General features: G+C 31.8%; 3 protein-coding genes across 6 annotated transcripts; 2 read left to right on the top strand and 1 right to left on the bottom strand.

Moving 5' to 3' along the window:
• Window positions 1-1,196: 1,196 nt before the first annotated feature.
• LOC8275212 (dolichol kinase EVAN) lies at window positions 1,197-8,046 on the top strand. Of its 2 annotated transcripts, none has more exons than XR_007217031.1 (14): window positions 1,197-1,591; window positions 1,966-2,078; window positions 2,816-3,007; window positions 3,226-3,330; window positions 3,846-3,916; window positions 4,005-4,085; window positions 4,182-4,396; window positions 4,846-5,035; window positions 5,144-5,209; window positions 5,579-5,667; window positions 5,769-5,903; window positions 6,790-6,841; window positions 6,944-7,044; window positions 7,555-8,046. XR_007217031.1 is itself a non-coding variant. In XM_002523647.4 (14 exons), exons 1-14 carry the CDS (start codon window positions 1,398-1,400, stop codon window positions 7,666-7,668), a joined length of 1,698 nt encoding a protein of 565 aa, XP_002523693.2. In that variant the 5' UTR covers window positions 1,199-1,397; the 3' UTR covers window positions 7,669-8,046. The 2 variants fall into 2 exon arrangements, 1 of the variants encoding a protein (XP_002523693.2); XM_002523647.4 differs by having other exon boundaries at window positions 1,199-1,591; window positions 5,769-5,883.
• A 6,310-nt stretch (window positions 8,047-14,356) lies between these two features.
• LOC8275214 (ABC transporter F family member 1) lies at window positions 14,357-18,179 on the bottom strand. 2 transcript variants are annotated; one of them, XM_015722097.3, is made up of 7 exons: window positions 18,029-18,143; window positions 17,702-17,926; window positions 17,229-17,377; window positions 17,045-17,118; window positions 16,734-16,944; window positions 16,364-16,598; window positions 14,357-15,829 (listed from the first exon to the last, which is right to left on the bottom strand). In XM_015722097.3, the coding sequence occupies exons 3-7, from the start codon at window positions 17,304-17,306 to the stop codon at window positions 14,772-14,774; spliced, it is 1,656 nt and encodes a 551-aa protein (XP_015577583.2). In that variant the 5' UTR covers window positions 17,307-17,377; window positions 17,702-17,926; window positions 18,029-18,143; the 3' UTR covers window positions 14,357-14,771. The 2 variants fall into 2 exon arrangements, with proteins under 2 accessions (XP_015577583.2, XP_002523695.2); XM_002523649.4 differs by lacking the exon at window positions 17,229-17,377 and having other exon boundaries at window positions 18,029-18,179.
• Window positions 18,180-18,231: 52 nt separating this feature from the next.
• On the top strand, window positions 18,232-21,629 carry LOC8275215 (50S ribosomal protein L18). 2 transcript variants are annotated; one of them, XM_015722085.2, is made up of 2 exons: window positions 18,232-18,382; window positions 20,844-21,629. In XM_015722085.2, the coding sequence occupies exon 2, from the start codon at window positions 20,857-20,859 to the stop codon at window positions 21,244-21,246; it is 390 nt and encodes a 129-aa protein (XP_015577571.1). In that variant the 5' UTR covers window positions 18,232-18,382; window positions 20,844-20,856; the 3' UTR covers window positions 21,247-21,629. The 2 variants fall into 2 exon arrangements, with proteins under 2 accessions (XP_015577571.1, XP_025013949.1); XM_025158181.2 differs by lacking the exon at window positions 18,232-18,382 and adding an exon at window positions 18,582-19,704.
• The last annotated feature ends 4,080 nt before the right edge of the window (window positions 21,630-25,709 follow it).

The raw sequence follows: 25,709 nt of genomic DNA, 5'->3' as shown, positions 1-25,709 counted from the left end.
ATCATTCTGGATAAACATAGGAAGGAAAAGATCTTCCCTGTAGAAAGCAGCCAAAAAAATAATTCAGAATTCGGTGAAAGATGATGAGATTATTATTATGCATGCCGCTTTCGATGACCTTCCCAGTTCGGAAGCAACTTTTTAGGTTTGATCTAATATTCTTATATCAATTAACATGTACATAGTTTAAACCGAGAGTCCACGTACGTAATACTGACTTCATCAAAACAACCATGTTAGGACTTAGATAGCAAGCATGGTTTAGATCCTTCCGTCTCCGCCAAGAATTGACATGTGTATTTTGATGATACATCTTTATATTGCCTTTATATCTTTTCTCAATTGTTTTACATTTAAATTGGATGTAAATATCATATAATTTAAATTTCATAATAAAAAGATGATATATATAAAAATATTTTAAATTTTAATACTAAATATATTTATTTATTTATTTAATCTAATAGATATGTGCCAATTATTATTAATTTGTTATTGATACACTAAGCCTAAATAATTATTTTTTTATAAAATTTAGATCTTATTTTATTAATCACTATTATTTTATATTAATCACAATACGATATTATTTAAATAATTTTTTGAAATTTTATATATATTAGGCGGTTTTTCAATACATCTTAAAAGTTAAAAGTTAAGAGTACCATCCCGCTAAAATTTAGCAAAAATTTATTAATTTTAAGTAATAGTTGTAATTTCCTCATAATATTTGAGGTGGAAATTTTAATTTGTTTTAATTTTTTTTTAATGTGGTTAATGATTAACTATATTTTTGAATAGATTAATGCATTGAATTTAAGTATTATCTATCTATAATATATCTTTGAATTTCTCCTATATATGGGACTTTATATTATTAGAATAAAAGGGTTCTTAATTCTAACAATACAACTATTTTACTTTTTGAATCCAATTTCTTGAAAAGTAATAAATAGCAAAGAAACTTAAAAAAAATTGTGAAAATTAATTTATTATTGTTTGCATAGACTGATTTGGTATAAATGAAAGCAATAAACATAATAAAAATAAAACTGTACGGTGCGTTCGTTGACACCGTAATAACAGTCAAATGAAAGATGAACATAGCTCACGCGGCATACCGTCATTGGCTAGAACACGTGTTAGTGGGACCCTCATCATCCTGAGTTAGCAACCTAACCGGAAAACGGCACGCAGTCCAACATGCGCTTTCGTATTGCCCAATTCCATACACACCAAAGAGAAAAGAAAAAGAAAATTCTTCCCGCGAAAACAATCGCCCACCAATTTTCGATTTCTCTATTCAGTATTTTCTATTTTTATTTAATTTATTTTGCATGATTTAGTTCTCCATAAACAATTTTACTGAATAGAGAACGATCAATAATTTTGCAGCAATGATTTGCCACTTCTCGCCGTTGATTAACGGCGAGAGAGCGGTGGTTATACTTTTTATTGGTTGCATTTTGTTCTCTCTCCCTCTCTCTCTAGTCTTGCACGGCGTCGTTCTCTCAATAATCGCTCTCTTCGCTCTCTGCACCGAGATATGCTCCGAGACTTGTTCCAATTCTCTTTCTCAGTTCAAAACCAGGTAATTTCCCTCTCCTCAATTTTCTAACTTTCATTTCTTAGGTTTTTGAGATTGTTAAGGTGTTTAAATTTGAGGCTTAATCAAGCTAGAAACTTACTAAACATGAAGTCATTTAACACCTTTCGGAAAATCTGGAAATGCAAGAATACAATTCAGTTGAGTTCTGTTGAGTCAACTCTCATGTTTAATTTCATTCAACTTGAGGAGAAAAAGTACGAAAGTTTTGAAAGCAATGAAATCATTCCAAAAGTGACACGATTATGTAAGAATTCAATTCAATTGAACTCTGAATTTAGCCAGTTTAGAGCCACTACAAAATGAGAACTGCTTTGTTTATTTTTTTAATTGTTAATTTGTGATATGAATTATTTCAGGCCTGGTGCTTCCTCAGGGATCTTTCTAGGTGCAATTACATTACCAGCTGTTATGCTCTCGAAATTGATACAGCTTTCAAGAGCTTTCTCATTGCATCAAATTGAATCTGGAGGTACTTATTATGAACTCAATTTGACTCATTTGGTGTTATTAGAGTCTAGCAATCTTTCTATATCTAACATATATAGATATGCTTGTAATCCAATTACATTTTCATTCATTTATAACTTATATCATAATAGGAACAGATAGTCAATTTTATTGCTTTTACACTGTAAACAAGTAGAATTGTCTGATTTAGAGCATAAAAGCTCTATGAATGACTTTATGACCTGAGATGTGGTTATTTTGGTTGGACATCTTTTGCATTTGGAGAATTCATCAGACAGATGGTTTATCATAGTATATGGAAATTGTATTTACCCCTTGTTTGGAAATTTTAGGATATAAGAACTTAAATCAATCGAATACTATTTAGTCAATTTTTATATTTGGGAAACTCAGTTGATTGAGTTCAATTTGGTTCTTAAAAAGCAGGCATTTTGAAAGAAATGAAATCATGCCACAGGTGGCATGAACTGAATTCTTGCATGCGACTTGTTCCATAATCTTTGTTTTTGAAAGGCCATATTTGCTGGAATTCGTTTCTTTCAACTTAGGAAAAAGCAATGCAATATGGAACAAATGAATCATGCCACAAGTGGCATGATTTTGCAAGAATTGATTCAGGTGTACTCTTGCATATTATCTATTCCAAGCATGGCCTATGATTATTTACATTGTCATCACCTTCACCAATCTGTCTCTCTAGCTTTCGCTTTATGATAATGTAAATAACTTACTGTGCAGAACTTAATTATCTAGCGATGCAATATTGGGCGACATCTGCTATCTGCATGAGTGTACTTATCTTCCTCTGCTCAGTCATGCGGTATTCAATGGACAACCAAGAAGACCACCCGCAACATAGGCCATCGGATGCGAAATTTAGCTTAAGCTGCATTCTTTTATGTGCAACGATTTTCGTTTTGTTTACTATTGGTAGGTCTGCCATTCTTCTGCAACTAGTGCGTGCATGCCCAGAGGGTTTTTCTTATGTTGACTAATTATTTGTTTTCTTGTGAATATGTGAAGCGGCTGTTTCTTTCAAGATATTGGAGATAGGAGTTCCAATGTCTTTATTTGGTGGTTCTGCTGAAAGATATTTTGATGACTGGTAATTAAACCTAATCACTGTATTTTGTTTATTATTTTTACAGGTATGCAAACAACACTGGAATTAATGTGGGTGCTCTTTCATGGATTTGCAGCAGTGAAGTTAGTGCAGCATCTACTTCATACTTTTCCATCATGTGCTTCCATAGGTATGTATATATGATATTATGCTAAAATTCATCATTCATCAATTAAAAATTTAATACTTTTATTCCAGCCATAAATTGTGATTGCAGGTCATAACGGACCACATGTACCTTTATCATTCCTGTTTTCACCACCATGCATACATTGCAAATGTGGTATTTAAAAAGCCTAGTAGGTTTCATGAACTGTAATGGTAGTCTGGATTAATTGGTTATTGGCTCTGATTTTCTAGGGCGGATTTAAGATGACTGACAATGTTGCCTGAACAATTTTAATTGATTTGGTCATTTTTGTGCTACAAAACATGAGGTCTTTGTTAGCAAATGTTATGGAATGTAGTGACATTAATATCATCAATATGCATATGAGAAGTGATTTATACCTGAAGTTTTTTGTGCTAATGACCTGATATGTCCTTTCTATATTTCTAGATGTATTTTTCTTCCATGGTGTTGTTTGGGTTTTATCAAGGTCTTTCCAATTTCTTAGAAATTATTTCCACCTGTTTCTTTTCTAGGGGAAGCACTTCTGGTGACTATGGGTCTTGTTATCTACTTTGCTGACATGGTGGCCTGTACCATCGTAAAGGCTAGTGCCTTCACATGATATTTTACTATTTTAGCCTGGATGAACCAGGAATTTTATGTTATATTGGTGATGGATATTGTTTGAACAGCTTCATGGATATTGGACATCATCAGAGTCAGTTCCCATAGTGTATGGAATCAAAAGAAGTGAGATTAGTACTCTAATTCAGGTATGATCTTTAATTGGTGGAACTATTAATGAAGAACATTATTATCTATTCTTGAATGAAATAGCTGTACAGTAAAGGTCAATCTCTTTCATGCAGGGACTACTTCTTGGTCTTCTTCTCTTCCCAATTGTGTTTAAATTTTTTTTACATATATGGAATTGCGCTTTCTGTCGAACAAGCTCTGGACCGGGGGCATTTAGTGAGAGAGGAAGAGCTTTCTTATTTTTTTCTTCCCTTGGTCTTTTCATGGTTTTGATAATTCCTTCATGGATGCAGTTTGTTCAGGATTTTCAAGTGCATCCATTGTTATGGTATTATTTCCTTTAATATCAGACCATTTTTTTATTTGATTTACAGTCTGTTCTAATGCAGAAGTAAATATTTATTGAAGTGATATATGGCATAGAAATAACTGAATAGGCAATAGGTATCCTATGTTGTAAGTTACAGATATTTCTTGAACAATTGCCATCATGGTTTGCATAATATTTCTTAACATTTGAATGTTCATGTTATTTGTCTTTTCCCTCATTTAAAATTATTGCTGCATGGGTTTAAAATAGGAACATTTCTGCACAATTGGTCTCTACACCACCCTGATAGAGGTGCAAGTCATGGCTCTGCAATTTGCACTTATTGTGGCAAGTTATTTATGTGGGCTTGAAACTGCTAGAATGCACTTTATTTTGACATCAAATTGTTTGCAATCCTTTCTGTGTAACTTATCAGAATCCCTTCTTATCATATTTTTTATTAACAGGGTGGTATCATTTGTCTTTTCGGAACCAGTTAAAAGACTTTCTTTGTCTGTCTACTGGGTTTGTGTGATATATGCATCTGTTCTGAGGTTTTACAACATATCAAAGAGTAGTAAGATTGAGAGGATTCTTCTTCGAAAATATTACCATCTGATGGCTGTTTTAATGTTCCTGCCTGCTGTTATCTTCCAGGTAATTGGGATTAGTATCAGATAGTCTGTTCTCTTTTTGGTCGGGTGTGTTTTTCGATTCTAGTGATTTCATTAGGTACACCTCAGCTGACTCTGAATTTGCTTTCAGCCAAAGTTTCTTGACCTTGCTTTTGGTGCGGCCTTGGCAGTTTTCTTGACATTAGAAATCATTCGAGTAAGTCAACGAACCATGCAGATTGCATTTGTAATTTCTGTGATTGAACAAAAATGAGATGGTCAATTTTATGATGTTTTCTAAAATGGCTGAAATCAAGTTAACTAATGGCTGAAAGGGCTTTATTTTAGAAATTTCTGGAATTATAAGAATCATGTTCATGAACTATGACCATTTTGTTTGAAGATTGGGATTGAGGCTTAGTCGATTTAAGTCATTCTGGTTGCATATTTGGAATCTCCGTGATAAATGTAAACTCAAAATACCCATCAGCATATTGTTACATTATGGCCTTAATCATTCAATGCATCACCATAATGGTATTCTTCTTTTTATAGTATTTTCTAGAATAATATCTTCTGTAGCCAGGTATGGAGAATTTGGCCTTTGGGACAACTCATACATCAATTTATGAATGCATTCACAGACCATCGTGACTCTGACCTCCTTATTGTCAGGCATGTCTTGTTATTCTTCTTCCCAGTTTGCTTTTGTGATGCACATTTTCTTATGCAAACGACTAATTGGTGTTGCTTTTGTTTGTTTACATATCCTTTAGCCACTTCTCGCTTTTGTTGGGATGCGCACTCCCTATTTGGATGTCTTCTGGGTACAATGATCGACCTCTTGCTCCTTTTGCTGGAATTTTGAGCCTTGGAATTGGAGATACAATGGTGAGCCTGCTTGTTGCTATGTATGTTACTGCCAGCATGTTTATTTACAAATGCTTTCTTTTTTACATTTGCATCTTTGGTAGTTGCCAAATTATGCATCTAGCCTCATCAGTCAATAGCACCTACATTCATGTACTAAAACCCACGTTGCACTATTGATAGGAAAAGAGTAGTAATCACCATTCTTTTTAAGATTAGGTCCTTTCACTTATTCCAGTAATTAATTGTTTGTTTAGCCAGATTAGCCATATGGAATGTGCCATGAGGAATTTAATTTCTTAAATATTGACTTTTATTAGGAATGGCAAGACTTAAGCCTAATAGGGAATATGAAGTGAATGACGCGGCACCATCAATGAATTTCTTTTATATATTTCCTTGCACTTTCTTGAACTTCAGGTTGAGTATTTTTAGAAAATTTATTCCCTACTGAGCTTGGGTTACCATTTACATTTTGCTCGATTTCTGGATTTGGAGCTTGAATCCAAAAAAGAAAGAAAAGAAAAGCTGAATTTGGAGCTAGTATCTTGTTGTAGGTCGATGTAGCTTCTGGAGTTTAACCCTAGATTTTCATTTAACCCTCTGCTGCCTATGCCCTTATTTAAGTTAATTTTGAACTTTGATAAGGGATATTTCATTTCAGGTTTCGTTGTGGGTGATTATTATGTGTAGTCTCTTGGTTGATAGAATAGCTACTCATTTGGCAGGATGCATGTGGCCAGTTGGTCAGGAGATTCTTAATGCTTGACAAATTGAATCGTAGTTTTGCAATGCATCTGGCTGTATATTTAAAAAATGAGAATGATTGGGTATATGATAGTTGTGCGGCCAGTGGTTATTCTCTCATATTACTCGTATAATAATTATATCTTTCTTAGACTAAAAAGCGTTTGCTTTTATGTTTAGGCGTCAATGGTTGGGCACAAATACGGCGTCCTTAGGTGGAGTAAAAGCGGGAGTAAGTATTATTTTTTGTTATCAAGAGATATGGATTAATGTCAGTCAAGTGTTGCTTGAGTTGATGTCTCCTAATATCTTATGAAATTTATCTACTTGCTAGAGAAAACCATTGAAGGCACTGCAGCTGGTATAACATCAGTCCTGGTTGCATGCTCTGTTTTGCTTCCAATTCTAGCATCCACTGGATATATTCTCACCCAGGTCTGTCTCCCTCTTGCTTGCTTTCTCTCTCATTGAAACACACACGCACAGACTAGTGTGTCTGCACATCTTTCCAGTTTGGACCTAATTTGAACAGTTGAACTTCAGAATCACTCTATTATTCTTTTTACAGATATGACACTACTACTGAGTCAGTTTAGTAGAACTCCTGCTTAAGATTTTTAAATAGATCTTATATATTGGGACCAATATCTTCTATATAAGTTGAATACCTTTGTGTTATTGATACTCATGCTTATCATGTTTAAATTCATGCATAATGCCTTCCCATTCCAAATTGGACAAGTTTTTTGCTGAGGTTTCTGTGCTTTGAACTACAAGTTTCTGGGTTTAAACTGTGTGCACTTGCCTTCTCTCGAGAAGAAAAAAAAAAAGAAACATAAGTACAAGAGTATTTGTGGAAATTTATTACGTGGTTGATTAATCTCTATTTTCTTCTCGTACTGGGTTATAGCTACAGTTTGATGTTTCCAATATTAATCTTTGCAGCATTGGGTCTCTCTTCTCCTAGCGGTGATTGTGAGTGGTATGTTGGAGGCCTACACGGCACAACTTGATAATGCTTTTATACCACTTGTGTTCTACAGTCTTCTATGTTTGTAAAATACAAACTGTCATCATAAATTAAAGTATATTAACAGCTCAATAAAGAAATCCTTCTAACAAATTCCATGATTTATCTCCCTTGCTTAACTCGAGAAACATTTTGTAGATACAACCTAACCACATTTACTGTATGCATATTTTTTATAGGTCGAGTTATTCATTAGAATAGGCGTTAGGATTGAGAATGTTTCTTGTTGTAATACTAGATGTAGGCTTAGTAATAGGGAATTTTAGTTGCTTGCTTTGTTGTATTAATGTAAGCTCTATATATAGAAATTCCTTTCTGAAAAGTAGCTTGTGAATTGTCCGACTTATCTAAGATTCTTTTATTGATTAATTTGGAGAGAATGCAATATGCATTCAATAATTTTACAATGTGTGGTATGTTCATTAATTTTGCTATTGCGCTTTATGTGATGATGCTTTTTATGTGGAGAGGGCTTGTAATTTGGAAAATCTGCGTCGCCTGAGTTCCCTTGGTAAGGTCGTTATGCTTATGCTTTTACTCGCCCGGTATTAGCAGTTTCGGTGAGCAGTCTTGGAAAATTCATCTTGGAGCTTTGTTAGGATGTTGTAAGAGCATGCCCTGATATAATTCAGGGCCAATAACCTCTTCTTGTACTATGATATATAGTGCTATGATCTGTCCTTTGACAGGTGTGATCTTTTCAGAACTTTTTGAATTGACAACGCATGGGGATTTTAGGAATTACTCATCTTTTGTTGCCAAGTGGTCGAGATCCACTACCATTAAATCATGCACTCCGTTACATTCATCGCTACATTGCTTGTAGCATGAATGCAAGAGGAGGGAGGCAACAATATGAGGGATCTTTTACTTTGTGGGGCTATGGAGAACAAAGTGCCCTATGCTTCCAGGCAATGTTTTGTTGAGCACTTAATTGAGACTAAGTCTACGGGTGTTGATCATTGTTGGAATCTTTTATCACTTGTATTACTTACAACTTAAATGTTCCTGACTCGGCCAAAACCTCCTTTCGACCCATTCCTGAGATTGATCAGCTGTCCATGGAGCTAATTAAGAAAAGAGGAAATGTGCATAATGATGCCTCTAGCTCCCAAGCTGCTGCTATGGAAGAGGATGATGATGCGGAACTTGATCGCACTTCAGATAAGGCAGTTGAGACTCCAGGACTGAGCAAACCTCCACTTCTCAGACGAAGAGAGGCATAATTGCTACTGGAGGTGCTTCTGAGCACATTAGTACTTTGGATGAGATGAGATGGATGCTCCGTCGCATTTTACCCGAACTCTGAGGCAAATGGACACTTTTTTATTTCAGAATTTAATTTTCTTTTCAGTAGCAAAGATATAATATCAATATTTAGTCAAAATAATGGAATACATTCAATTTATTTTAATATATATTTTTTATATATAATATACTCACTATGCTTATATCTTTAAAAAAACGTAAGAAGTTATTGTAAACGATTTTTATTTTACAGATTTTAATATATGTTTCATATATATTTGATATACATATAATATATATATATAGTATCTGAAACTGTTATCTGGTTTTTACTCGTACCTTTGCTATCTATACACCTGTAAACTTGGCACGCACTATTTAAGAAGTTTAACTAATTTCTTAGGATAAACATACAAACATGGGTAGTACCATTACAAATGGTGGGTAACACCATTATAAGAAAAAAATTGAATTAAATTGAATAATTAACCATGAAGTCTTGAATTAATATTCTATGTCATCTCCTTTCTTTGCTAGTTGTATAATAATCCATTTACTCTTCCTTTGATTGTTCTATAATTTTATTTTTCTTCTCATTCTTCACTATATATTTCTTCATAGAAATGAAAAGGAAATAATAATATTTGTATTATTATACAGAAAAATTTCCAGCATATCAAAATAAAAATGCTACAAAATTTTTTATCTTCTTAAAATTGTATATAATATAGTATTTATATATATATATATATATATATATATATATATTCTGGTATATATTCATATACATAATATATATATACTGTCTTGAATACAATATGAAACCTATTAGTATCACACTCATTAAAACCATCGTCAAAAGTAAACAAAAAAATCTATCTAAAAAATTCATCGAACACCTTAAGTGTATATTTAAATATTAGTTGCAACCATCTAGTTTTCTACATTCTCCAACACTATAAGGTAAATCACACATATTAAATTATGAAACTCTAACATTCTAAAAACGAAATTAATAATAAATCAAATAGATTCAATATATTTTCTTTCGATCACTCATCAACAAATCAAAAACTTACAATATATTCCAAATTAGTACAAATAACAAAGAGCAATAATAAATCACATTTTAATGGCAACAAACATATTCTTAAATATATTGCTTTATGATATTTCCAACTGAACACTAATTGTGTTTCACAAGTACCAGGAGCATCTTCGTATAGTGTCCACAACTATTCTTGGCAACGATGCAATCCACAAGGAAGAATGTGGTTTAACTCATTTCACTCTTTTTAATTTTATAGAAAATCCTATGAATTCATTTTCTACGCCTAATATTGTCAACCATCTTTGTTGCATAAAGAACTAATAATAGTTATCATCTTTGCTGCACAAAAAACAATAATGATAGTTATCTTATCGATCTTCACACCCATTAATTTATGTTTTTAAAAATATTTTATTCCATCAATTTATAGTAGACGAAGCAAGAATGGATGGTGAAAGATAATTTGGTTAAGTAGAAAGTACATAGAGAATTGAAGAGAAAAGAAGTAGATGGGTAAAACTATTAAGGAGAAAATAAAATTTCACAAAGAAGAGGGATGTGTAATTTTATTAAAGAAAAAGATACAAACTTCTAAAAGACAACAAGAAACAGTACAAAAAAAAAAGGTCAAAAACAATAAAAATGAAAAAGAAAAACTACCTTATAAAAGATATTATACCAAAAAAATCATATAATCCATGTAATTTTCTCTATATATTAAGCCAATTGCCTTAAGCACCCTAAGAGTCGAGAGATTAATTTTGGGCTTCGTCATTAGCCTATATATAACAAGAATTTTAGCATTTCTAATGGTAATTATTAAGGAAAAATAATATGCAAAAATTACATCATTTATAAATTATTGGATACTTTTTAAAAATGATCTGAAATTAACAAAAAAATATTATTTTTATTATATAAAAAAGAATATTATTCTCTTAATTTTTTCTTCAAATCTACAGCGTAATTTTTTAATTATTTTTTAGTTGTACTTTGATCATTTTATTTAAAAACAACTAGAAAAATTAAAAGACAACTAAAATTATAATTTTGAAGAGAAAAATTAAAAAATTATATTTTTGTAAAAGTAAAAAAGTAAAAGAAAATACCATAAATTTAAAAAAAATAGTATTTTTAATATTTTTTTGTAAATTATTTACACCAAATGGACACGGAGTGATTACACCAAATGTTTACGTCAATATAAATGGAGTTGACACATTCTAGAATGGCTCAAGTTCAACTTGTATAGCGGCACAAAACGAAAAATATATATATAACTAAAATTGACTCGAATAGTCCTACAAGTTAGCCCCTTCTCATAATAAAGTCCTAAAGTCTTTTACAAATATTTATATTAGTTGAATTGTTAAATCTATATTTGGTTGAAATATATAAAGAAATTTATTTTATTTAAAAAAATATATAAAAAAATAAAAATAATAAAGTTAAAAAATATTTTAGTATTATAGAATATATTGATTAATTAATATGTTATTTAAAAATTTTGTTTATTTTTAAAATTTAATTATATAAAATTATAAATTAACTTTAATTTCATTCGGAACACATCAATTTTAAATTATAAATAAATTTTATAAATTTTAATTAAATATAATATTAATCAATTATAAAACTCGTTATTGGTTAATTAAATCTAGCATTCGCCAAGAGAAGCTAGAGTTGACTACTGGAACGAACTAACAAAGGAGATTTAAATAAATAGTGAAAAGGGCTAACTTTTTTTAGGACTGTCTGAATGATTGAAAAGAGATCTGAGTGAGAATGTGCCTTGTCTTGTCTTTTCTGTAGCCAACCCAACTTTTTAAAGATTGATTCTACTACTTACCATGTTTGCCATCTCATGTGCTTCCTCCAATATTGGTACTGAGGCTGTCTTATATAGTTAAGACCGTAACTTAGAATTATTATCTATAAAGAAGTTTTGAAAGTTACTGTCAAAATCTAAAATTAAAATACATAGATTACTATTTGTAAAATCTAACCAAAATTTTACAAAATTTAAGAAATATCTTAATTAGTTTATATAATTATTAAAAATTATTTATAGGATAATATTTGATGATTATTTTTATCTTTCAGATAGATTTATATCGATATATTTATATCTAGAGAGAATTACTTAAAAAAAGACTCATCTATATATATATCTATAAATCTAGTTCTAAGAGGAGAAGAGTTTTTTTCTATCTGCTCTCCACATATGTCCACTACTATTATTTTTTCTACAGTTACTTTCTACTACCATTCTTTTTTCTACAGTTACCTTCCCAAAAAGTAGAGAGTAAAGACCAATCTCTTTTTAAATCTAGAGGGAGCTTATATTTTATTATTTTATATTTTTTTATTTAATACCATGACTATTGGATTAAATATGTTATGTTAGTTTTTATAAATGTTTAGTTTAACTTTTTTACTTTTATATGAATCTCGTTATTTATTTATTTAATGAATGATTTCTTTATTTTTATATCTTTATTAATTTCAGTTATTATTATTAGTGAACTATCATATTAATTTAGCAATAATAATTGTTATGAACATACCTAGGTTGAATGTATTAAAGATACCAACTTTATTTTAATCTATTTTGGTAGAAGAAACTTTAGTTGCATCATTAATTTAAATGACTAAAGGAAAATACACATCACAATCTTATTAATTAGATTTATGCTTAAAATAAAACAAAAAAATTACTAAATAAATAATTAAACCAAATACTGTTTTTAATATATAACTTTAAATCATAATATTTTACATTTGCATTGCATATTTTCTTAGCGAAAGGGAAGTAAAAGCCATAAAAGAAAATTACCCTCTAGGTAAGTAAGAAAGGGTTGTCATCTATCTTGACCAGTTTCATATTTATTTATTGTTTAATTATTTGACTTTATGAATATTATTCTCTCAAAAATATTAATTTAAAATGTTTAGATTTATTTTTATTATTTTTTATTAATAATTAATTTATAACAAGTGGCCTCATAGTTTTTCAAGAGACTAACTTCGTGGTGAACTTACCTATATTATAGGAAAGATTCGTGCACTTGCGAGTACTAACTTAGAGACATTAACTTAGTAAAATTTTATGTTAATAAATAAATATATTCTATAACACCAAAATATCTCTTTTAATTTTATTTTATTTTCTATTCTAAATTTAAAATGAACTTTTTATATATTTCGACTAAACATTAACATGAATCTCACTCTCAAATCTAATTAGGATGACCATGAAAATGAGTAACATGTACTATTAGCACTTGTATATAAAAGTTTGGAACACGGACGCATTAGTATAAAGGCGTTACAGTTAAGAGTATAAAAGTATCTTTTTCCCTTCTATATTAATGGTCTTTTTTTAGTAATTTATTTAAATTAAAAAATCGTATAATAAAATTAATTATAAAAAAATAGTTAATTAGACTAATTATTATTCTATAAATATTGTAAGATTTAATAAATAAATAAAAATTAATGTTACACAAATGGCAAATAATTGAAAATTTTTTAATTTTTAAAAAAACAGTTGGTAGAAATTGAAGAGAATAATACCATAAGTTCATCAAATTATTAAATTCTATAAAAACTACCTTCCTCGTATATTACATAATTAATAATATAAGAGAGTACTGAATAAATCTTGATTATAATCCTCTATAAGATACATTTCAAGAAGAATCAAATTAGACATATCCGAAAAAGAATCAAATTGTGAGCAAGTCAAGAGCAGTTTTATTGATGTCAGAAAATATAAGCCCTAATAATCCTTTAAAACAAAGGGTGAAATTTTCTTTATCATAGTAAAATAAAATGATAACTAAATATAAAAATCTATTAAAAATTAATCATACTATACCAATAAAATTAATAAAAATAAAAATATAGTAAAAAAAATTTTAATATAATATATTTTTAATATAATATAATATATATATAAAATAACTAGAGATATATTCTTAAAAATGGAATTTCATATAATATAAGATTTTATTGAGATAAATTTTTAATAATTACATAGAATTATTCCCAGATCCTATTGAATTGAAAATTAAATATTGTTAGAAAAAAAATGTTCTCCTTTATGCAGCAATTACCAATTCGCGTATATTAATCATAATGTTTTGAGTATATATCTAATTTCAAGTCTTCTATCAATATTAGTAAATTAACGCTTTTAATACTTAATAATTTTTTTTAATTCAATATTAATTATAAAAGTAATAATCTGAAGATTTTGAAATCATATTTTGAGAAACTTAAACTGCCTTTGAGATTAAAAACTGATAAGAGTTATATAACACTCGGACTAATCCATATCAAAATAGGTGGGAGGATATCTCTAATGAAAAAGGAGACAGATTAAAGAATGAGCACATAGAATGAGTGGGCAGGAATTAGAACCAAATGTAATACATAAGAATTTAGGCCTGCCCCTTGAGTTCTCAAAGTACAACATATACTCGAATATAACAAAGCACACAGATTAGATGTTCGTATCAAATCATTGTATATAATAATGATAAGAATGCGTAAACATAAATAATAAAGAAAAAACAAGACAAAAATATTACCTAATACCTGGCAGGGTACCATTCAGCTGAAACAATAACCAAGCCTTTCTTTCTGTTACCCCATCTCTGCTCTCTTTCGTCTTTTTCTTAATTCTCCCCAGGCTAACATCATATGGATGACGCTGTCGCCTGCCTTATGTTCTGACTCAGAGAGAGTACTATAATTCACAACCATAGGCAAAGGCAGCACGATGATCGTAAAATAATAATAATCTTTGCATCAATCCTCTCATCTGATTTAATCAGATAATCCAGCCTTTCTCTTGAGGTGTTCCTTGAAGTCCATGATGTCGCCTTCCCATCGGGTTACACCTTGATTTTCACACACCCATATCTCTTCTGCTACCTGATTTATAAGCCTGAAATCATGGCTAACTAGAACCAAACCCCCATCCCATTCATTCAATGCCTCAGCCAGCGAGTCGATTGTCTCAATATCTAAATGGTTCGTTGGTTCATCCAACAGCAGCATGTGGGGCTGCCTATAAGCCAACCAAGCAAAAATGACCCGGCTCCTCTGACCGTCGGACAAATTCTTCATGGGCATCACCTGGGCTTTGCCGGTTAAGCCAAACTTCCCAATTGCTGCTCTCATCTTTTCTTCCTCATTCCCTGGATACTCTCTGATCATAAAATGTAGGGCAGACATGTCTAAGTCAAGTTTCTCAGCCAAGTGCTGATGAAACTGAGCAATCCTCAAATGATTGTGTCGCCGAACCATGCCATCAACAGGAACCAAATCCCCTGTCATGAGCTTCAGCAGTGTGCTCTTTCCAGCACCATTGGGCCCCACCAAAGCAATCCTAGAGTCCAAATCTACCCCAAAATCAAGGTTTCTGTAGAGGATATTCTCAGGAGTGTAGCCAAATGCAACTTCCACAAACTGAAGCACTGGTGGTGGGAGCTTTCCAACATCAACAAAACGGAAGACTAGCACCTTGTCTCTAACTACCTTCTCCGTAAGCCCACCCCGCTCCATCTTTGCAAGGGTTTTCTCCTTGCTCTGTGCTTGACGAGCCAACTTTGCTGAACCATGTCCAAATCTGGCAATGTACTCCTTCATTGAAGCAATCTGCTCCTGCTCCCACTTGTATTGTTTCATCTGATTTTCCTCCAGTTCAGAACGAGTCTGAACATATTGATCATAATTTCCAGTGTAGATCTTCAATGTCTTGTTTTGCATGTGTATAATATTCGTGCAGACACCATTCAAAAAATCCTGAGAATGCGACACCACCACTAAAATGCGTTCAAATTTCTTCAGAGTTTCCTCCAACCAGACACAGGCTTCCAAATCTGTCACCATAAAAATGAATACATTAACATGACACTTATACTCAGATTTCTCATAAACACCCTGAAAACCCTGTCCAGATTATTCTTTTTCAATCTTGAGCAAACAAAATTCAAATGTCTAAACATAGCACCTACCGACATCTAATACACCACCTATCAACAACTCACACACCATACTTCAACATCATACATTAATTTGTAGATTTTACATATTTTACTCCAGGCACAGCAACTCAAATACCACCACAGTCGTACAAATAATCCTCATGGATTCCCCTACAATCACCACTCTTTACAGGCTTATACCTACCAGAAAGGCATACATTACACGTCCCAAAAAAAGAGAGTGCAAAAGCAGAGAATGAAATATATCAACAATAACAGATGTCCATGTATAAAAAGAGCTCTAGCACAATCGTAATCAAGCTCCCCAAGAAAAATAAAATGAACCAGATGTAATAGTAATGTCAACCAAAAGATGCCTAGTAAGATGTCAACCTTAGCCAAATATGTATCATATGCAGTAGAACTTACCAAGATGATTGGTAGGTTCATCAAGCAAGAGGATAGTAGGGTTCATGAACAGAGCCCTAGCTAATGCAATCCTCATCCTCCATCCACCAGAAAAATCACGAGTTTTTTTTGCCTGCATCTGCTTGCTAAAACCAAGACCAAACAAGATCTCAGCAGCACGTTTTTCTGCAGTGGATGCATCTATAGCTTCCAAACGCTCATAAATACGTTCAAGAGACTCTCCACCTCCATCATCCTATGTAAAAACCAAATCAATACGATTGAAACTCATTATTATATCCCTCATGCACAGAGCTTTAGAGCACCAAAGTTTCTTAGGAACATGCACAAAGCTTTAGAGCACCAAAGTTTCTTCGGAACATGCACATACCTGAGCTGCCAAAATCTCAACTTCCTTCTCCAATTTCAACCTCTCCTCATCACAGCTAATAACAGCCTGAAGTGAAGACATGTCAGAAGCTTCAATTTCTCTGGTGAGGTGATAAATATCCATGTGGTCTGGAATTGGAAGCTCACGGCAACCAATTGCAGTTAACAGTGTTGACTTTCCGCATCCATTTAAACCAAGTAATCCATATCGTCTGAAATACAACATAATTTAAAGGGAAAAGAAATAAATATCAACCAGTACTCGCATATGAAATAGTACATGATTTGTGTCAGAAGGTAAGATTATCAAACCTGCCATAGTTGAGCTCAAGCACAGAATCAACAATGAGATCATGTCCATGAAAAGTCACTGATAAAGACTCAATCTGCAATTAGCAGATAACTTAGTTAATCATCCAATATCATCTCCAGTGGAATAAAAGAAACTCAACTCCATACATATAAATACAGAAATTCTTTATCACTCAATATTTACCTCCCTCCAAGGAGTGCCCACAAGGACGAACAATTGCTTATATTCACAAGGAAAGTTTCTACTAATTAAATGTGGCATCAAGAGGTGTCAGAATGCTCTGGTGACAGGACCGAGCCGCTCGCCTAGTCACTGGTCTAGGTAGCACCAAGCTAGCAACAATAAGCTAGTAGTGAGACTCATTATGCTATGATCATGACACTATTTTAAAAACCTTACGCCGCTCTAACTCAATTTTGTTTTGAGTTTTCAGTTTCCCTAACATATGAATGTAGGAACGCATTGCTCTATAAAAAAATTCACCTAATTATCACTGGTGAAGATTATTGATTGCCTAATTGTATTTCTAGATATAGCATTAATCATCAAATTTCACTTTTTTGACAAATCACCAAATTCATGACTACAGAAACCATCAAACAAGCATACAAAAGCTTCAAATTTCCAGTTTCTAATAAAATTAAAAAAAGACTTACACGAATATCTCTAGAGAGAGGATGTGAGCATAAAACACCGGTACAAGTTCGATCTGAAATCTGCATAGCCCCTATTCCATTCGATAACTTGTCTACACTTCCATTATCAGCCGCCGCCGTCGCAGCAGCAGCAGCTTTAGAAGACGCAGATGCCTTCCCGCCTCTCTTCGCTGCCGCCGCCGCCTTCTTTTGCGCTGCCTTCTTCTTGCTCGCGTCGGACACCATCTAAAAAATTTTATTAAAAAAAAAGAAGAAGCAATATTCAGCTAAAAATTATACAAACAGAAATCGAGAAGATTGATACTTTTTCGTAAGAGAAAAATAGACCTTGATCTGAAGAGTGTGTGTGGATCTAGGGTTTCGTGGGTTCGATGTGGATTCGGGGTTTTTTTTCAGCTTAATAATAAAACCCGATTGTTAGGGTTCTATTGAAAGAGGGTTTGCTTTGAAGGTGGGATTTGTGTATTTATAGAGAGTTCGAATGACACGTGTTATATATATATATATATATATATATATACATATATGTTAAGTTGCGTATCTTAGTACAACTTTGCTTAGTATGAAACGACATCGTTTGTTTTTTTTCTTTTTTTTGTTCTCTTGTTTGTTATGCACTGTAGAGCCGCTATCTCTCTCTCTCCTCAATTGAAAGAATCCCCTTCTCTCTCTTAAAACCAGGTAAGATTTGGTTCTTTTATATTTGAATCTTATTAACTTATATTTCTATAGTAGCTGATTTCGTTTTCTTTTCCCTCTTTTGATTCATTTTTATGTATGATATTTGCACACTGATTTGTGATAAAGTTTGAATCTTTTTGTTGTGTTAATCAATTTTAGAAGAGGTGACTCATTTATTCTGTTGATGGAATCTTTTAATTGCATTTCCTCTTTGTTGATGTGAGTTTCATCAGAGTAAGTCAATTTTTGTGTTTTCTGGAGGGGTGTGCGGGGGTAATTGGGATACAAGTGAATTGCTTGTTCATTTACTGTGGATGATAGAAGCTTTCCTGATTCAACTTACTCTATTTTAGGTTTAGAGACTTCAACTTTTGTGAAGCTGTCTTGCTGCTATTGCTTTTCTGTTTTTCCTAATAGATGTGGAAATTAAAAATTTTGTTTGCTAAGTGTAGTTTAGGGCTTTCCCTGACTATTCTAGTCCGAAATCTATTAACATATGCTCATTGCATTTCTATTTCTAGATTGCTTCACTTATTCTTTGAATTGGATGTTTCTCTCTTTATTTCTCTTTCCATTTTCTTAGTTAACTTAAATTCAATTGGTTATATGTTTTGCTTCTGCGGACTATCTGAAGCCTGAATAGCTTTTAGATTTAGTAAAATTTTAGTTTTTGAATGTTATATTTTGGGAGGCAGTTAGTAGAAGAATTAATTCTTTTAATTTGGAAGTGGAAGTGTTCTAACAATGTTTATATCCAATTACTATCTAGCATCTTGTGTTGTTGCGTGCATCTTAATGGTTCTAAGGTTCTTAAACCAGTGAAATAATATCAAGAGTATGATTTCTCAATGATTTCAGCTTACAAATGTAATTTCACTAATTTTATACAATTTTAAAAATATAAATTTATGTGATTATTGATTTCATAGGTTTCATACGCTTCTTTTATGTCAAATTGACACTAGTCTGGATTACTGAATGGATCTTGTGCAGCATGATGTTCATCCTCTGGCATGTAGTTTTCAATAAATTTTATCTTCTCTTTTCTATTGTGAGTTACATTAAAAATGTTGAGTAAGTTGTCAATTGCATATTCTGATTGTCTTGTTTGAATATTTCTAAGTCTGGGGAATGGAGGCTAAGGAACTGACCGTATATGGAGGAATGGAAATGTCCTCTATTTCTCAACTCACTAAGCCTTAATCCCAAGTTAATTGGGGTCGGTTATGCGGACTATCCTTCTCTACTCCGAAGAATTTTTTGGGTTACATCTTCAGAAGGATATAGAGCCACTAGATCATCTTGTGCGACTTTTCTCTTAAGTTAGTTCACGTCTGCCCCTTCCTTTCTTCTCTACCTCCCAGTTACCCAGAAAGAATTGAAACACCACTCATATCAAACCGATTTCGCCTGGTTTCTTAGATTTAATTCAGCTCAGTCCTTTATTTTGAGAATGTTGGTTTTCTTTTTATTAATCATTTTCTTGAACAGACTGATGCTCACCCCTTCGGTTTGCTGCATTCTTATAATTTTTTAATAATTTGGATGTCATGAAGGTTAACTGTGTCATCATAGATCACAAAAAACAAGTTAACTTTTGTAAAAGTTTGTTGTCACTTGTTATATTACTTAGCTTGACAGTTTTTCTAAATAAAAGTCCTATGGTTACAGAATTTTGTAGATAGTGACATTTATTAATAGATAAAGATGCAGAGAATTCTTTTCACCTAATAAAGAAAGGGATTTAGGACCCTTGCAGCCTAGGCTACCTATATAATTGCAAACAACCATTGAAGTTCCATAAATTCTATTTCATTCAGAACAGGTTGAGTTCTTGATGATGTTTATTTGTCTGATCCTTGTTAGCCATCTGCAGTTAGTTTGCATGCCTGCATATATATCTTTCTTTATGTTTCTTGTAGTCTGTTGAGATTTCTCAAAGATGGTACTTACCATTTGGAGTTACAGCAAGAAATAGATTTTTTATAGACCCTCGACTACTGTTCAATTGGCAATAATGTAAACTTCCAATTTGAACAACCTATTAGGCACTGCTCTTTTGTGATTTTTATTTTTTTTTGGGGGGGGGGGGGGTCTCTGTATGACTTATAAAGGTCAACCTCACATTAAAATTGTAGGTAACTGGTGATATAGTAAATTTCAACAATTGCAATTGATTAAAGAAATGAATAAAGTGTAGGACCTGTGCTTCTCAACAGACGTGTTTATTGCAGTGTAGAGATTTGAATTTTATTCCCTGATGAATGTTTGGATTTTGGGAAGTATGTTCAAATGTCAAGAACTAGAAACCATGTCGTCAGTATGCCATTAGCGGCTACTGATGTGGTAAACATAAACTGTGCTTTCCTTTCTTCTTTGTTGAGATGTCTTGCTTGTTTTGATTGGTAAAGATGCTAAATTTAAAAACTGATATATTGTTTGTTGTTAAATGAAATGGCAGGAGTTTCAAAAAGATGACAGTTTTGAAAAGGTATGTGTTGAGGATGTTTATATCATTGAAGTACATTACAGCAAATGTTGTGGACCGAAACAATGGAAGGATTGTTGCGACAGCATCAACAGTCGAACATTCTATCAAGAACACACTTGAGTGTGGTCGGTCATGCAACGCCAAAGCGGCAGCAATTGTTGGAGAGGTGTTGGCCATGCGACTCAAGGTGGAGGGACTCGAACAAGGACAGGGAAGAGGAATTCATGTTGATGCAAACAAAGAGGTTGAGAAAAAAGGTTTTAAAAACCGCACGAAGATTTGGGCTATTATTAATGCCCTTAGAAACAATGGAGTTAAAGTCATTTCAAATGATAATGACGAAAATAATAAATCTACAACAAAATTCCCGTAAAATTTTATTGCAGTCTCCTATTTGTTTTCTTGGTGGAAGAAGCATGTAAACTGTTCTCTTGGCAAGAACAGATGGTAGTCTGCACCTGTTCTATTGTTATGTGAACATATGAGAATGGATGCTTAGTTGTAGTAAAATGAGGAGAACAGGAGCAACAAACAGGCAAGTAGGCCCAATCCAGCAAAATTGTGGACTGCGGGGTCCAACAATATGCACAAATAGTTCAAGATCATTCAGACATGAATTTTACTTGCCCTTTGCCTTGTGCAGAATATGCTACAAAGAAGGCCTAAAAAATTCACTACCAGCACTTTGGGGACCATCTTGCCAAGATCCAGCTGGTTTATCTTCTTTTTTAAATGATAAGGGAAGTTAATGGGAAAGTGTAAAGCTTGTTGTCTCCAACTTATCAGGAAAGTATTTTCCAGAAAACCTTTACCTTACTAATGCAAACATGATCTGTTCAGCAACAATAAACACAAATAAGGGGGCCAATTTTGCATTAGTAGCATTTAGAGTACAAACCAATAAAGGAAGCTTCCAAGTATTCCCATATTAAAAGGGGCTTGTTATGTTATTGCTGAAACTTTGTTTTCATTCTTTCCTATGAAGCTCTTTTGACAGTAAGGTGGTGAAGGATCCTTATAGATCTTTTGTTGAGTCAACACACAAAGCTGACTTCAATCAACCTAAAAAGTTTGCTGATGCCCTAAATTCAATTGCACTTTCTTTTCTTTTCTTTTTCTTTTTACTCTCGTAATTGCTGGAAAAGAAGCTTTCTTTTATTTATTTTATTCAGCAATTGGGATACAATAAATAAGCAACCATTGCACTGAGTAAGCACCCTTTGAATTAATGCTATTTTATTTGAAGTCTGATATGTATAAATTTCAATCACTCAATTTCATCCTTCTTAGTTCTTTCTTAATTTTTTACATGAAAGGAGTAAGATATCATCTAACCAATTGTCTGTCAATCAAAACCAAATTCCTTTCTGGGTGATCTTTTGCCATGGTGCATTTAAAGTGATTTAATATGTTTCACTACCAACCAACTTGTGCTGGAGAAATTTAACAAAAAGAAAATTGGTTAGTAGGGTTGTAAATTATAACTATAGTTATGTCTGCTTTCTATAGCAATTGAAAAGAGAAACTAATCACTCTAGTCCTAATCAAATAAATGCCACCTTTGGAAATAATGTTTTGTTTTCTTTTTCTTTTCTCCAATACTTGCTGTGATGGAAAGTCATGTTAAAAGTGCCCATCAACTTTGAAAAATTTGTCTCTAAGAGGGTCCTTTGGCTTTTCTTTCCTAAAAATTTGACTTGTTAACACCTTTCACAGCAAGTTGCTTATTGACTCATCTACCTTCTTCTTCTCCTTCTTCCTTCAATCATTCACAAGCTACTCATAACATTTGGACTCTCACCCCCAAGTCTATGAAGAAAAATTTTCCATGCTTGATTACATTCTTGACTTATTGTTATTTAAGTACTCCATCCAAACTGAAAATTTCATGCATTATTTAATCAGATAAGGATGATACAATAATTCTATCAAAAATTTAATATAAAAAGAATGTCCCATATACCCAATGAGATCTAAATTGACTATACATTTTAAACCTTGTTTTGATGCTTAGATAAAGTTAGTAGTGGAGATAGGATTAGAAAGTGGCCGATAAGGAATTTCATCAAAGCAACTTTACCACCATGTGATATTGAATGGTATGTCTTTCTTGATTACCAAAGTGTGGCAGGCTAGAACTAAAGTATATATATTATGCTAAGTTTTTCATTTAGAAGGAAAGTGAACAATCAACAGCAAAATGGTTACCAACTAATTTTATTGAAAATCATATTTGAACCATTTAATGCATATCAGTAAATGTAAAACATTAAATGAGATATGAAAGCTCAAAATGGGTTACACATATAATTACACAAATTGGACTATTGTTCATATTTTCTTATCTTATATTTATTCTGTCTATTTTCACAAAACAAAATTAATGGCAGGCTGAAGCTAATTAAAACTTTCTTGCAATTAGTCTATCTAAGTTTGATTATTTAATTAACCCATATTTTAAATCAAAAGATTTCATATATGATATTTAAGTTCAAGAGAATTAAACCCAACATATTATCAAGAAGAAACCTGCAAGAACTCATAAATTTCTAATTAACTTGGTGATTACAATTTACAAAATCAATATTTCTCTTTTGTTTGTTTTTTCTTTTTTATTTTTCCTTTTGAGGGAAGGGTTGTGACAGACAGAAAATGAAATGATGGAGAACTGAAAATTGTCCCACATATTACAAAAGTTTTGATACACCATGAAACATAAAATCATGTCCTGGATTCTTTCATCTCTAAACAGAAATAATTTCTCTCTTTGTTCAACGTTTTTTTACAGCACCAAGAAGTTTGTGCTTGCACCTTCAAACAATCATCATTCATGGCAACAATGCAGTAAGGTACCACTTTCTTCCCCTCGTACCACTAACTACTTACATGTTACTACGAAAATATTAATGATAAAAGATACTGACTTTTGTTGAAAATATAGATGCATTTTAATGGACTCTTTCAGTTTAATAACAAAGTGAGAATTACTAAATAAGCTTTTAAAGAAGATAAACATATAAAGTTTAGAATAATAAATTAACCCGATTGATAAATACTTATTTATAATTAATGTTTTATTTATTCTCATACATATATACATTACTATGTTTACTCAATGTCTGCAAATTTTTGCATAGATAATAAATACTTTTGATTTTCTTTTCAGTCTTGACAAAAGAAAAAGATGAAATTTGTATGTATTTTTTACACAACATAATAGTTTTGTAATTAAGTCTCATTAAAAGGGAAAAAGAGTAATGTTAATTGTGCAATTTATTTTTGTATTTTCTTATTTTAACAGAAGTTGTGCAATTTCAATGATGAAAAGCAATGGAAAAGGATTGTTGAGTGGCATTAGATAACATGAAAAGGACTTTAGCAATCAAAATTAACTTCCTTTCTCTTCTTTATAAACCACTTTTCTTTTTCTTTCTTTTATTTTTTTGGGTTATGAACTCATCTATGCTCACATGGGATTGAGCTCATGCAATCATCACATCTAAAGGAAGAAAAAGAAAGAAAAAAAAAAAAGGGAAGATTCAAAAGAAGTAAAAGAACCCTTTCATCACATGTATTTGGAATCTAATAAAAAATTCTTTTTCTTGTAAATACAAATAATAAACAAATATACAAAAAGCACACCAACTTCTATTACAATATAATGAATCAAAATCCCAAATTTTATATGTAGATAGAGACCATAGAGTAGTATTTCAATTGAAGTTGACAACTTTTGTTAAGTCATTTTATGTATGTAGGAAGATAAGAATATTCTTTCATTTTCTTTGAATTTTCTACTCTTCCCACCGACACATGCTCCTCCCTTGTTCACTGAATTTTAGATGTTTAAATTATCTTTTTTTTAAAGGAAATATGAGTGAATTAACTGTCTAGTCTTTTATTATAATGAGATGGGCATCTCAGAAATCACACACTAAAAAGAAGCAAAATTTACTAATCATCAAATGGAGTTGAATAATTTCAATTTTGACCTTATCTTTTAGATTATGCTTTCTTATATTTCATTATATCTATTTTCAATACTCAATAAAAACAATTCATTTTTAGTAAAATGTAATTAATAATGAAAATTAAGAATTCGAATTGTTTTTTGTTTTAAGTTTTGGTTGTGTTCTGCTCAACCCTAATATTGCAAAAGCTCGTCGTCTTTTTGTTAACACTATAAAATTCTCAAGAAAATGTTCATAATTTGTTTTTTCTTTTCATATAATTTGTTGCCAACTGGTATTTTGTCATCCTTTACGGAAGTTTCTTGCATCTTTTTGCGAAGGACACAATGAGAGGAAAAGAAAAGAAACTGATATGAATGAGTCATGTCATGGGAGGGGGAGACATGTGACATGATGATGGGAATCAAAATACATACATACATAAATAAACATTAATAATAATAATAAGATGCATATTACTAAAATACCCACATCATAATTTTTGCACGTCCTAATAGAAGTAGTAGTACTACTAATGATAGGGCCACATGCACGTGTAAGCTCTTTCCTCCTTATTACTTCCAAATGATCAACCCAATATGCTTCTCTCTTCCAATCTATAATTATCCAAGTCAATCTTTTCCTTTTCTTCCTTTCTAATAATCTCTGACATCATGGCCTTTGTTTTCCATGTTTCTTTGGCAAATTGCATTTTTTAAAATTATTACTTTTAAGTGAAGGTAATTTGTAAATTAATTATAAATTAAATTAGATGTAAAAATCAGAATTTTAATTATTTGGTCATTTCAATATTTTAATAATCAATTTAACTTAATAAATATCCTTAATTTTATTTTAGTTTTAGATTTAATAACTTTATTTTATA

The sequence above is a fragment of the Ricinus communis genome, chromosome 8, assembly GCF_019578655.1.
Source record: "Ricinus communis isolate WT05 ecotype wild-type chromosome 8, ASM1957865v1, whole genome shotgun sequence".
NCBI classification, from domain to species: domain Eukaryota; kingdom Viridiplantae; phylum Streptophyta; class Magnoliopsida; order Malpighiales; family Euphorbiaceae; genus Ricinus; species Ricinus communis.
Note: the sequence above shows the minus strand (reverse complement) of the source record. Positions and strands in the feature narration are given on the sequence as shown.